Below are 13,740 nucleotides of genomic sequence, written 5' to 3' on the forward strand. Positions count from 1 at the left end.
CAGGGTAATTATCCCAGCCTCCAATAGATGCTTCCCCTCGTCTCCTCCTCTTAAAGAGGGTAACCCTCCTTTTCTCTCTGTGTCTCAGGTTAGTTTTGTACTTGTAATCCTCTTGCCTCTTTGGGATTACAGCCTGTGCCACTCTGCGTGGCTAGGTCTTTATGAAAGAATGCTGTAATCCTAGCTCTTGGGAGGTGGATGTAGGAGGATAGCAAGTTTGAAGCCAGTTTGGGGACATTGCAAGACCCTGTTGTACATCATCAGCAGGAAATAACAGCAACAAGAGCAGTAATGACAATAAAGATAATCTGTGTGTTCTTTGTGCTAGTTTGATCCTAGATTTATTGCTATTTTTCTTGATGTGTATTCTCCCTAGATAAAGATTGTGTTTATGGTAAATGTTAGAGTAGTTTAAAAAATGCTGCTACTATTTTAAACGTAGATTGCTTCTTTGATGCTTTTTCTCGCACTAAACTACTGTTTTAGATGGTGATGCCAGGAGACCCTGTAGAGATGACAGAGTTTCAGGATAAAGCCATCAGCAATTCTCACTATGTGCTGGAACTTTTGCTACCAAATATTCACATAACACTGCCCAATAAAAACTTTTACGAGAAGCTGTATAACAGGTGAGTTTGAATTGCGTGACCGCCTCCAAGCACTCCTGCCTTCTTCTCACTTTGGTATTATGTTACATGCTGTTGACGTCCTTCGAGCTGTTTCATTGTGCCCTGCTGTTGTAGCTGACTCCCAACTTGTGCCTGCTGCCTATTGTAGAAACAACAGTAACACCACCATCAAGAACTCCCAAACAGCCAGGTGTTGTGGTGCCTGCCTTTAATCCCAGCACTCGGAAGGCAGAAGTAGTTGGATCTCTGAGTTCAAGACCATCCTGATATACAAAGTGAGTTCTAGGATAGCCAGGGCTACACAGAGAAATCCTGTCAAAAACAAAAACAAAAACAAAAAAAAACCCCTAAAAACTAACCAAACAAAAACAGCCAAACTCCCTAACAGCAATGACAACAAGCATAGTTCACATATTTTTTGTACTAGTTTGATGCTGACTGGGTTGCTGTTGTGTGGGATACTTCCTCTTCCGGCCTGCGGGTGCCCCTGGTTGTGTCATTGAGCTGCACAGTGTGAAAAGTGCTGCCTTTTCAGACATGCACTGGCATGAGGAGCTGGCTGCATGCTGGCTTCCTCCAGGGGGAGGGAGGGCTGCCTCTTGTCTTGGCACCTCGACTGGTATTCACACTGGACTTTACAGTCCTTCCATTAGTCATCACCTCGTCCTTTCCTCGCCAGCTGTGTGCTGTGTGACAGCCGCTAGTCTGAACACAGACTGAGATAATTGGGCATAAGTCCCTCTCAGCGTGGTGGTGCTGGCAGAGGTGGCATGGAGGAGTCCAGCCTTACAGGTGCTGTGATGGAAGCAGATGAGGGGAAGGAGGGATTGTGGCGCATACCTAGAGAATGCTGTGAATTGCAGTTTTCTTGAAGCTGGGCAGAAGAATGTCTTTGTAGCAATAAGTATTTACTGAAGAGACAGCACAGCTGGGGCCTAGTTGTGATTCTTCTACTGTGTTCTTTTGTGGGTAGGCATCTCTCCTCACTTTTTGTTATCATGCGTTATCCCATGCCTTCTTCCCAGGGAAGTTGAGCTGTCTGTTGGGAAAAGGTTATTTCAGATACTAGTCGAGACAAAGGATTGAACTGAAAGCTGGGCCTGATCTTGAATGTCATACCAGCTTTTCTCCTGCTTGGCTTTGTTGCCTTGGGGAGATGATTTATTGTGGTGGTTTCTTCATGAGTAAAGTGGGAATAGTGATTCTCCCATCTGTCCCTCGGAATGGTGGGAAGGACTTTTGAGAGGGTTTCTATGGCGCTTTAGCAGCCTTCCTGTCATTTGGGAGGTGGGTTTTTGTTGTTTGTTTGTTTGTTTTTTGGCAGTCTCATTATACAGCTCTGGCTGGTCTGGAACTTGCTGTGTAGACCAGGCTAGCCACAGACTGCTTTTTCCCCTTAGGATTAAAGGCATGTTTCACTACACCTGACTGTCAGCTCTTATTCATTAGCTTCCTCCTTTAAGGTACAGTAAGGGGCTGGAGAGATGGTTCAGGGGTTAAGAGCACTGACTGCTCTTCCAGAGGTCCTGAGGTCAATTCCCAGCAACCACATATGGCTCACAACTACCTATAATGAGATCTGGTATTCTCTTCTGGTGTGCAGGCTGAACACTGTATACATTATAAATAAATCTTTAAAAAAATAAAATACACTTAGAGGTATGATTAGGTCTTTGAGTCTAGAACATGGGTGACACTGGGCAAGTGTCTAGTTAGGTGTCTAATCTCAAATTCCTCCTTCACATGATCATTTCCTTTTCACCATTTAAAACCAGTAAGCACATATGGTCCTGTAAAGGGGGTTCTCTTGTCTGTCTTCACCTTAAATATTTCCTGTTCATTTTACACTTTGTGTTTCTAGGATCTTCAATGACTTGCTTCTCTGGGAGCCAACAGCTCCTTCACCAGTGGAGACACTTGAGAATATTTCCTATGGCATTGGGCTCTCAGTAGCCAGTCAGCTGATAAACACCTTCAGCAAAGACAGCTTCAGTCCCTTTAAATCTGCAGTTCACTATGGTAATGTACCTTACCTTTGCTCTAGTATAAAGTGCCTCATTTATAAATTAACAGAGTAGGAGCCCTTTCCGATTGCGGATCTAAACTGTGTCTTAGACTTTGTTTTCTTTTGTGTTCTATAACTTCTATGACTATCTCCCTGCTTCTGAGTCTGTTCTGACAAGAGCTTTGTTGCTCAGATGTGGAATGTTCAGTGTGATTATGCACATGCTTGAAATTCAGTTGAGAGACCCAGATATCTCCTGTTGTTCTGTCCTGTAAAAGTGCAAAGTACTGTTGTGATCGTTTTAAGCTGCTGTCCTGCTTAGCTGTCAGAATCTGTAATAGTAGGTCTTTTCCCTGCGTAGATGAAGACAGTGGATCTGAAGAAGAGACTTTGCAGTATTTTTCTGCTGTTGATCCCAACTATCGTTCCCGTAGGAAAAAAAAGTTGGACTCTCAGAACAAGAACTCTCAGAGTTTCCTCTCAGTCCTTCTGAGTATCAATCATGGATTAATGGCAGTGTTCACAGATGTAAAGGTACGTTTACACAGTCTGCTGCAGTGAAGTGGGGTAAGGTGGTGGTGGCAGTGACGGGCAGTGTTCTGAGATGCTAGATAGAGAACACACTACTTTGGGAGCTAGCTTCAGTTTTTGGTCTAAGGCTGTATGGACTTCCTTTGGAAAGCATGTGCTAATTCTTTTAGTGAGGGCAGTAACTGTAATGTTTTTCTTTCTTATTTTAAAAGAGGGTGAAGCACAAGCATTGTTGCAGAGGGCTTACATACCACACACATTATTCAGTGTTTAATCTCACTGTATTGAATAGGCTGCTTTTTGTGATGTGGGAGATTTTCCTAAGTTAGCTTCAGAACAAGCATGCCAAGAAACATTCTTCCTTTCTGCATTTAACAATGGTTGTTGGAGTCTGCAGCTCAGTGACTAGGAGCCCAGCTACTGGGTGCAGGGTTTTAGGTTCTATCACTAGTACTGGAATTTGGGGAAGAAAAAAAAGGTAACTTGTAGCTTTTTTTTTTTTGATCTTTTTGTTAGCAAGATAATGGAGAGCCGATGGAAAATAAGCATGGTGAATTCTGGTTAGAATTCAACAGCGGCTCATTATTTTGTGTGACAAAATATGAAGGTTTCGATGACAAGCACTACATCTGCCTACATTCCAACAGCCTCAGTCTGTACCACAAAGGTAGGACAATTACATATTTTCTTTTCTGTTTGGCAATTGAATTCCTATATGATAAAGACAGCTTGTTGAGAATACAACCTTGATGTGAGAAATTGTTTTCTGTTGGGAATTCTGGTTCTGTTGCCAGAATCATACTTACAGATTAAAACTTCTTGTTTGGAGACAAGGTCTCATGATATAGCCAACACTGATCCTGAACTTGAGATTCAACTCAGCTTCCCAAGTTATAGGACTATAGGTGCGCACTTCTACCACACCTGACTAAAATTTACCATGTTTTGAGTGGTTGCCTGACTAGGCACAAGGATAGAAAATTTTTATTTTCCTAGCATTTTAGAATCTGAGTTTTTATTTTTTGACTTTCTTGTAAGTTTTTGCTCTCAGTTATACCAATGCTGACAAAGAAAAGTAGGCTGTTTCTACCATGCTGCCTCTTGACCACTGTGCTGCCAGAACCATGCTGGCTCTGTGGGGTTTCTGCAAACACCATGGCCAGCAGAGTAATGAGAAGGAAATCCAGTTTAGCATGACTCAGCAGCAGGTCTTGGCTCAAGCTTCTAGAGTCTGACACTGGCAGCTTATTTTAAGCATATTTGAGCACAGCATAATTTGGAAAATAGTTTCCTGTATAACACATACCTGTGTGCACAATAAAGATTAAGACATAATTTTATTGGACTTTTTCAAAGTGCGTTTCACCTCTTCCATGAAAATGCGTGCTATGGTAAACATGTTGTCATCAAGGCCTGGGGAGTATCTGGTGTGGTCTCCAGATAGCACAAAGGTCATCAGACTATTAACAACCTCAGTCCCAGCCTTCTGGGCAGAAAACAGGCATACATATGTCCCTTTGAAGAGACAGCCTGTGTGTAACATTCCTGGATTCCCTGGTGCTTATTTGTGAGCGCAAGGACCTCTGCGCCCCCAACAGGGCTCAAAAGAATATAGGCTGTATCCTAGAAATCCTTTTAGAAATGCCTGACATCTGTGATGTCTCCTTGATGCGTGCTGCCCCAAGTAGACATTCTGTGCCTGACTTCTTGAGGTGGGGCACTGTCAAAACATGGGTGCACAAAAACATCACATGAATGACCTTGAGCCTGCTGTCTAAGGAGTACACAACACAAAAATGAATCATGTTCAGAACTGTATTCCTTTTTTAATATCTCATTTAATAGATGTGAACATTCCTCACAAAATCCCAAATATTTCTGATTCTGAACATTTTGGATAAAACATACTGTATAAAGAGTTTTGTTTTAAGTTGTGAAAGTCAAAGCAATTAGAGAACTATTTTCAAGTGATCATTTGTTGTTTTTATCTCAATGTGTATCTATCTAGGCATAGTAGATGGAGCCATTCTTGCTACAGAGACACGGTTGCCCAGTTCAACCCGCCCACATTGGTTGGAACCTACAATTTATTCCTCTGAAGAAGATGGTCTCAGCCGAGCTGCCTCTGACGGCGTTGGAGGAGACAATTTGAATATGCTCTCAGTGGCAGTTAAGATAGAGTCTGATAAATCCGAGTCCAATACGAAGGTGTGTGCCTTACACTGTTAAATGCTCCTGTTGGTTTGATTGCCAGCTAAGGTGACTGTTAAAAGTAGCAATGCTCCAGCTGGGGATTCTATGGATTAACGTGGTCTTTGTGTGTCCTGTGGAACAGGAATTCCTCGTGGCCGTGGGGCTGAAAGGAGCCACTCTACAGCACAGAATACTGCCGACTGGACTCAGCTGGCACGAGCAGGTAAGAGCTGTCACTTCCGTCATGTCCTCTGACAGCATTCACATTCACAGTTGTGGATGTTCACCTTGGTGAACTATGATGAGCACACACTGTGTACCTGCCCTCCTTAAGAAAGACTCCTCACCCAGAAGGCAGGTGACTTCCCTCTAACTTCTCAATGACAGTGTTGCTGTTTATGTCATTCAAGAAAAGGAAGGTCTGTGGAATGTCTAGTCTGGAGGAGCGGCTGGAGGTGTATCGAGTGCTGAAAATCAGAAACCCTTTAAGGACCACCATGTCCCCAGGCCATTAGTATGATTTTGCCTCAGGCCATTTTACCAGAACTTCTACAATTAATGTTCTGTTGAAATCTCCATATAGAGTAGAGTAGTGTTCAAAATATTCTTTTTGTCTGTCTATTATCTTTCTATCTACCCACTTTTTTTTTTCATGCCTGGGACCAAGCCTAGGGCTTCACTCATGCTGAGTGCTCTACTGCTCATTGAAATGTTTTTCTAAATTTTTGTTTGTTTGCTACTAAACGTTTAGTGTGTGTGTATGGAGGGAGGAGGGTAGTACTCTTGTGTGCATATGCCACAGTGTTTTTGTGGAAGTCCAGATAGCTTTCAGGAGTTGATTCTCTTTTTCTGGGGATCAAACTCAGCTTCACCAGGCTTAACCTTAACCCACTAAGCTCTCTTGTTGGCCCTGGCATGTGTTTTAAAAAGATTCCATGGTTGATCAAATTGTTTGTTTTTATGTGAGTAAGAATTGTAGATAAGAAACTCACTTTGAGCAGAGGCTACCTGTTCTTTATGAATACTGAATCTTGTGTTTTTGTTTTTTTCTCTATTGAATGTTTTTAAAATACTCTACTCTTCTCATGAAAATATTTAGAAAACATGTTGACTACCTGAGTGTCTGCCTGCCTGCCTGTTAGGAGTAGAGATAGATACACACACACACACACACACACACACACACACACACGTATGTATATATAATGTATATATAGGAGTAGAGATATATACACACATACATATATACATACATACTTAGACGTGTGTGTGTGTGTGTGTGTGTGTGTGTGTGTATACCACCTTGGCTACTTTTCTTTATATTCCTTAGGTATCTGCTGAGTGTCTGAAACACATACATCTAATATGTATCAAAGAAACACATACATCTAATATGTATCAAATATCTTTCAAGTAATCATGTGCTCCCTGCTAATGACTCCCAAAAAGACATCTGGAGAATAGCTACAACACAGAAACATCATTTGGCATGGGGCAGCTTTTGCTACATACATTACACTAAAGCAGTGGTTCTCAACTTTACTGTGCTGTGACCCTTTAAACCAGCTCCTCACTTTGTGATGACCCCAAAGCATGAAATTATTTTGTTGCTACTTCATAGCTGTAATTCTGCTAACTGTTATAAACTGTAATGAACATACACACTCTGGCTAGGGAACGACTTAGCATAACCTCTTCATTTACTTGGGAGTATGAAAGAACTGGTTTGGGGCAGAGGACCTAGCTTTCAGACTGAGTAATATAAATTAAAGAAAAAAATATATATATATACATACATACATACACACACACACACACACACACACACACACCCCAGATTCCTCCACCTTCCCATAATGGGTTTCTTAGGAAACCCCTCCAACTCAGAGCCTCCAGCATGTAAAGCAAGTACTCTACCACTGAGCTACACAGCCACTGCTTTCCTCCCTCCTCCTTTTTTTTCTTTTTCTTCCCTCCCCTCTTTCCGTTTTGCATTTTGAGAAGGGTCTTGCTAAGTAGCTCTTGGCTAATTTAGGACTTTTGATCCTTTTGACTCAACCTCTTATGTAGCTGGGATTGTAGGCATATACATCCATACCTCATGGAAACCAGACTTTTGAAAAGTCGTCTTTAACAAAATTAGTTTTTTCATGAATTACTAATTGTATTATATATGGGATTTTCTCCCATCCAGGTCCTAAGCACTAAGCAGTCCAACCCTGCTTACCTTCCAAGATCAGAGGGGCCTGGGTGTGTTAGGATGGTCTGGCCATAATATAAGATGGGGTTTTCTAAGGTGTCTGTGACATTCAGTTATTGGATGTGACTCTTCATTTCAAATTCTAGTTTAGCAAGTACTTTAGCATTTTAATTGTTAGTTAAGGGACACAGCACTAGGCTGTGATAAAGACACACACAGTGAGATGATTATTATGGGTAACTCAGTGCATCTCTCCCTTTCCGTGGCTTCCCAATGTGAGTGCACACACTTTTGAAATGAATCCCTTCAGAACGGCTGTATTTTCTTGTAGCATCCTAAATCGCTTTGTTATATACTTGTTAAATGTATTCTAGCAAGATGGCATTTCTTCTAAAGTATTTATGTTTTGTGATTGTAGATTTTAAACTTCTTGAATATTGCTGATGAACCTGTTTTGGGATATAACCCTCCAACTTCATTTACAACTTTTCATGTTCATCTTTGGAGCTGTGCACTTGATTACAGGTGAGTCCATGAATGGAACAAGGTAGAGTCTTATTTAAAACACACTGATTTTAGAGCCACCAAGCCTGATAGCCTGAGTTCATTTCCTGGGACCCACATCATGGAAGAGAAGAACCAGTTTTCCCAAGTTGTCCTCTGGCTTCTACACAGGCATCATATAAACACACACAATATATAAATAAATAAACTGTAATAAAATTAAAACACACTAATTTTTGAAAAGCATATAATTCTGCCTACTGTGGTATTGCATACCTACAATTCTAACACTCCCCAGGCTTAGGTAAGAAGAGTGTGCATTTGAAGCCAGTCTGAGGTACACACTGAGATTCTCTCACCAAAAACCTAAAAGAAAAAACCAAAGCGAAACCCTCCAGATGTCCCATGATTGAGTATTTGAGATTGGAGGTGTGTTTTGAAGAGTCCTGTTGTATCAGGCTGCTAACCTGCTGCTTCTATTTCCTGCCAGGCCCCTTCACCTGCCAATCCGATCCCTTCTTACTGTTGAGACATTCAGCATTTCTAGCAGCGTTGCCTTGGATAAATCTTCTTCCACTCTCAGGTACCTGTGAACTCATCTTGCACCAGCTGCTGTTTAAACGCATCAGTTGTAGTAACCAGTGCTTCCTTACCTAAACCACTACTTGCTTGGAAAATTGTTAAATCAGCAGCATCTGAGCTGCTCATTTTTCCTTCCTCAAGGGCCATGTCCCTCTGCTCCCCTCATTACTGTGTTTCAGGTTTGTTGTTGGTTTTTTGTTGTTGGTTTTTGTTTTTTTGTTTTGTTTTGGTTTTTTTGTTTTCTTTGATGCTTATTCAGTCATTTAATTTGACGTGATGTTGGAGGATGATATGTTAGTGATCAAGAGAGCATCTCTCAGTTCTGCAGTGTTTCAGTTTTAGGGAAGGAATTCATCCCTGAGATTCTCAGTTGGCCTTTTAGGGCCTATGGTCAATTTCTCAGTATCAGATATGTGTTAAATTTGGAATGGAAATGTTTCAGATTTGGGCATCTGTTGAAACAACCAACCTGCCTCCAAAGTCTAGCTACTGTTGTGTTGGCACCTTCATGCATGTGTTTTGGGTCCCACTCATGTTTGTGGGTGACGTACACCTGATGATGCTGTGCACATGCACAGAGCTCCATTTTTCAGATGCTGTTTCATCTTCTTTCCCCAGAATCATCATGGATGAAGCTGCTTTACTCCTATCTGACAAGTGTAACACTGTCACTATAAACCTAAATAGAGGTGAGTTGAGAATAAGCGTGCATGCGTGTGTGTGTGTGTGTGTGTGTGTGTGTGTCTATGAGTGAGTATACTATATCAGTTTTAATGTGAAATAGTGTTGGAAAGCTGTGTTCTTGTGAGGTAACTTTTAATGGATGTTCAAATGTGTAGTAATTGTGTGCTACATCTGTTGTGTGATATTTTCAACATGTTTTTACAAATAAAACTTGCTTCTTGTCAGCTAGTTGACCACAAGTAAGAACAGAGTTTTGGAAGACTTAGGACAGAAAGTAGTAAGGTGGGGCAGAGAGGGAGCTGACTCTCTGGAGGAGGGAACAGAGCAGGTAGGGAGAACTGGTGGCTTTTCTGCTTCTCTGACCTTTCAGGCTATTACTCTGATATCTGACTCTTGAATTTTTATTAATAAAGAATGAGAGTAATGCTTCATACATCTTCAGAGTTTAGTGGATACTGGCTTTTCAGCTGAGGTTAAAATGTTATGGTGTAGCTATGTTTTTCTATATATAAATATCTATTAATCTTTAGTCATTTGTTCTAGCTAAAATCAAGTGAGGTGTCAGATGACGTCTCAGTGAGTAGGGTGGGCCTGTCTGTGTCCTCTTACATTACAAGCCCTAGTGCCCCCAGCAGTGAGATTTGAACAGAGTTTACTTTTGTTACATGTTGGCTAGATGAGTAGTTTTTAAAATCTACAATAAGTATTATATTGCATTTTAGATTATGTTCGTGTGATGGACATGGGACTTTTAGAGCTGACCATAACTGCAGTGAAGTCAGATTCTGATGGAGAACAGGTTAGTTACAATAAGTGGAAATTTTTACTTAAATCCTGTTCTTCAGAGATAAAAGATATAGTGTATTGGAACATGTTTTTCTTTTCACCCAATTTTGGTCAAAATATTTGAAAACTAGAATTGATTTAAGTACTTTTTATGTGACAAAACAAATAAGTATATATTTTATTTTAGATTTATTTTATGTATATAAATATTTTTGCCTGCATGTACGTGCACGCCTAGAACCTGCAAATGTCAGAAGAGGATATTAGACCCCTGGGACTGGAGTTACAGACAGTTGTGAACCACTGTGGGTGCTCGGAATTGAACCCTGGTCCTCTGTAGGAGCAATAAATGCTCATAACCTCTGACCCCTCTCTGCAGTCCACGAGTGTATATTTTAGTTCCTGTGACTCTGTAAGGAGTTGGTGACTCTTGTCTGAAAAAGAGTGTTTGTTATTTTCTCCCCATGCCTTGTCCAGACTGTGCCTCGCTTTGAGTTGCACTGTTCCAGTGATGTCGTCCATATCAGAACCTGCTCAGACTCCTGCGCTGCGCTAATGAATCTCATTCAGTATGTCGCAAGTTACGGGGACTTACATGGGCCTAACAAAGCAGAGATGAAGCCTGGAGTTCCACAGAGAAAGCCAAAGGTACAGGCAAGGCGATACACCATCCCACTGACGTCACTTAGTGAGAGTAGTGGGTCTGAAAAGGTGACGCCGGGGCCTCTGTGGAAGCCTTTCTACTGTCTGCTCTTTGTTTTAGATCTCAGCCAACATAATACTTTCTCAGATTTCTGTTATTTCCACCTGTTCTTAGGGAAGAAAACAAGTTGTGTCGAAATCTGCCAGCAGCTAGTGGCAGATGCTGCTGCAACCTAACGACTTAGTTGTACACTAGTACTTCCATCCGTTCTCTGTAATACCTTAACTCCTCCATCACAGCTCAGTGAGGTGAGGCTGAAGGTATCCTTTGTGCTTAGACTTAGATTGCTTGGGTGACTTCCTTAGTCAGCAAGAGAAACAAAACAGGTGTCCCCATCTCAGTTTCAAGATCACTTCTTTCTTATGCTGCAAGTGTCCCCTTTCTGATGTCCTGTGTCCAGCTTGTATGGTGTTCTGTGTGTTTTGGTGTTTTTATTTTGCAGTGCTGTTCTTCACAGCTTTTTCTGTGAACAGAATCCCCAGGTTTTGTTAGGCCAAGGCACTTCAGAACTACTCAGATGGGTCAGTTCTGTTAGCAAGGGTCTGGTTGGCTTTGCGTGCCCTTTTAGACCACCCTACTCTTTCTTTCCGTCCCTCTTGTGTTCTACTGTACTGAGGTGGCCAAAGACACTCCCTGCTTTCTACTCTGTTCTGAAAGATGTTGTCCAGTTTACCAGAGATACTTGTGTCTTTCCATTTCAGAGCAGTGCTCACATCTTGGGGAACACAGCTTAGGTTTAAAGTGGTGGTACTAGAGTTGAGCCCTGTGAATGAGCCACCATCCAGATCTTCTATTTATATCCCCACTGCCCCTCAAAGTCCAGGTCAGCAGTACGGTTCGAGCAGAGGAGACTTTCTCAGTAAGCCCCTCCCATCACCTTTGCAGGGACCTGGTTCTTTTTCTGCATTTGAGTTAAGTTCCTGTTTATTTGTACTTGTTGGTAGCTATTGAGGTGATAATGATTACACTAACACGTAACTACTGAGCAGAGTGTAACCAGTGAGCAGGGCCCTGCTCCTGTTGTTGGTGAGGTGAGCGACTCCAAGGTTGTTCTCAACAGGCAGTTTTCACTGGCCCTCGCTCTCCGCCCCCTTGCAGTGTACTATGTACTGGGATCCCAGTGGTCCTCTTGCCTCCCCTTTCAAGTAGCTGAGAGTGCAGACTGCCAGGCTTTAGCCATTTTTACCTTGGCCTTTTGGTTGTAGGTAGATTCCAGTGTTCGGTCATCTTCACGTGGTCCAGTGCTTCCTGAAGCTGACCAGCAGATTTTGCGGGACCTGATGAGTGACGCCATGGAGGAGATTGACGTGCAGCAGGCCTCTGCCCCTGTCGGACCACAGACTAATGGTGAGAAGGGCTTTTCCTGGGAGCACTGAGGTCACATTATTTGTGTTCTTGTACATTTTCAGTAAGAAATTTACTAAAGACTCATTGGATCTGTGGATATGTACCAGCCAATTAGCTGTGTCTGCTGTCTATTGGGAGAACAGACCATCAGGAGATGGGCGCTACTGCTTGTAATGATTGAGAAATGGCACAATAAAATACCCTGGAATGTGATTTGGAAGTTTCATGAGTCTAGTGGAGACAGGACTAATTTGCTGTGTGTATGGGTGTGGGTGCATGAGAAGAAGGTTATCTTGGTAAGGTCCTAGATTTGTCTGCCACAGTACAGGGGAGGCATGCATGGTCTGTAGATTCCTATCTAGCTGTCAGTGGAACAGAAGTGTCATTCGCTTGAGAAGAATTCAACAGTGAAGTTGGAAAGGCAGGAAGGGACCAGATGAGTAAAGTCTTGAAAGCCAAATGGAAGCATGTAAATATCTTGACACATTTGTTTCAAAACAGTTTTTCTGATTGGATGAACATAGTTATTTGTTTTGTTTTGAGACAGGGTCTCTTTATATAACCCTGGCTGTTCTAGAACTTATTACGTAGACCAGGCTGATCTCCAACTCACAGAGATCTACCTTCCTCCACCTGCCAAGTGCTGGGATTTAAGGCATGTGTCATAGTGCCTGGTAGAGAACATATTTATTTCTAAATTTTTTAAACTTTAATTTAAAATAATACTTGATGGAGCTGGGAAGGGTCGTTCCCGCCTAAGATCCTAACACATGGGAGATAGAGTTAGTGTCAAGAACTGAAGGACAGCTTTGACAATAGAGCCAGTCGGCCTATATGCATCCTGTGACAATCCCTGGTATTATGACACATTTTGCATTAAATTAAATGTCACATTCATTGTAATTTAGGATAAATTATAACTAAGGATATGGATTAAGCTTCCAGCTTCCTGTGTACTAAATAGCAGCAGCTGGCCTGAATAGGAAGGGACCTTGATTACATATTATACACGAGTCTTCAGTAAACACTAGATAGACACTGATGGGAATGGGGCCTGCAGTGCTTTGACAGTGTTTAAATGCTTGTCTGGGAGACTCTTGAGGCCAAAGCACTCTTAAGCATTTTTGTGTTCATCCTGTATCAGTATTCAGTTTGAATGAATAGAGAAAGAATGGATAACAGTGTTCCTGTACAGATTTTTGGCACACATGATATCATCTATTAATTTCATTGTAAGAGAGACATTTATGAGAACAAGTGTCCAGCATAGGTTTCTGGAGCTCAGGAGTTAGCTCACCCACTCTCCCCACCCCTTCTGTAAGCAGAGACTCCTGTAGTTTTGGGTGAGGGTCTGCTAGATGAATCTCTTTTTCTTCCCTTTACAATGTTGCCCAAGAAGTTTCCAAGATTGAACTCGGTGGACAGAATCTTGACCAAAATAAAACTTCAGTTAATGGGAACAGACCATTGTTAAATTCCCCCACCCCCTTTGATTTTTTGAGATAAGGTTTCTCTGTGTAACATTCCTGACTGTCCTGGAACTCACTTTGTAGACCAGGCTGGCCTTGAACTCACT

The 13,740-nt window shown here is 41.9% G+C and overlaps 1 protein-coding gene across 2 annotated transcripts in view; it reads left to right on the forward strand.

The window, feature by feature from the left end:
- The window catches only part of Atg2b (autophagy related 2B), a 69,667-nt gene that overhangs the window by 28,833 nt on the left and 27,094 nt on the right, over positions 1-13,740 (forward strand). For both annotated transcript variants that reach the window (XM_087911524.1, XM_087911521.1), the window contains exons 18-29: positions 487-629; positions 2,491-2,648; positions 2,996-3,168; positions 3,682-3,832; positions 5,174-5,373; positions 5,501-5,581; positions 7,977-8,083; positions 8,553-8,645; positions 9,263-9,333; positions 10,051-10,127; positions 10,592-10,762; positions 12,023-12,164. In XM_087911524.1, the coding sequence (XP_087767650.1) occupies positions 487-629; positions 2,491-2,648; positions 2,996-3,168; positions 3,682-3,832; positions 5,174-5,373; positions 5,501-5,581; positions 7,977-8,083; positions 8,553-8,645; positions 9,263-9,333; positions 10,051-10,127; positions 10,592-10,762; positions 12,023-12,164 (1,567 nt within the window). The remainder of the gene's footprint in view (positions 1-486; positions 630-2,490; positions 2,649-2,995; positions 3,169-3,681; positions 3,833-5,173; positions 5,374-5,500; positions 5,582-7,976; positions 8,084-8,552; positions 8,646-9,262; positions 9,334-10,050; positions 10,128-10,591; positions 10,763-12,022; positions 12,165-13,740) is intronic.

This window comes from Myodes glareolus, chromosome 11, assembly GCF_982192425.1.
Source record: "Myodes glareolus chromosome 11, mMyoGla1.1, whole genome shotgun sequence".
NCBI classification, from domain to species: Eukaryota; Metazoa; Chordata; class Mammalia; order Rodentia; family Cricetidae; genus Myodes; species Myodes glareolus.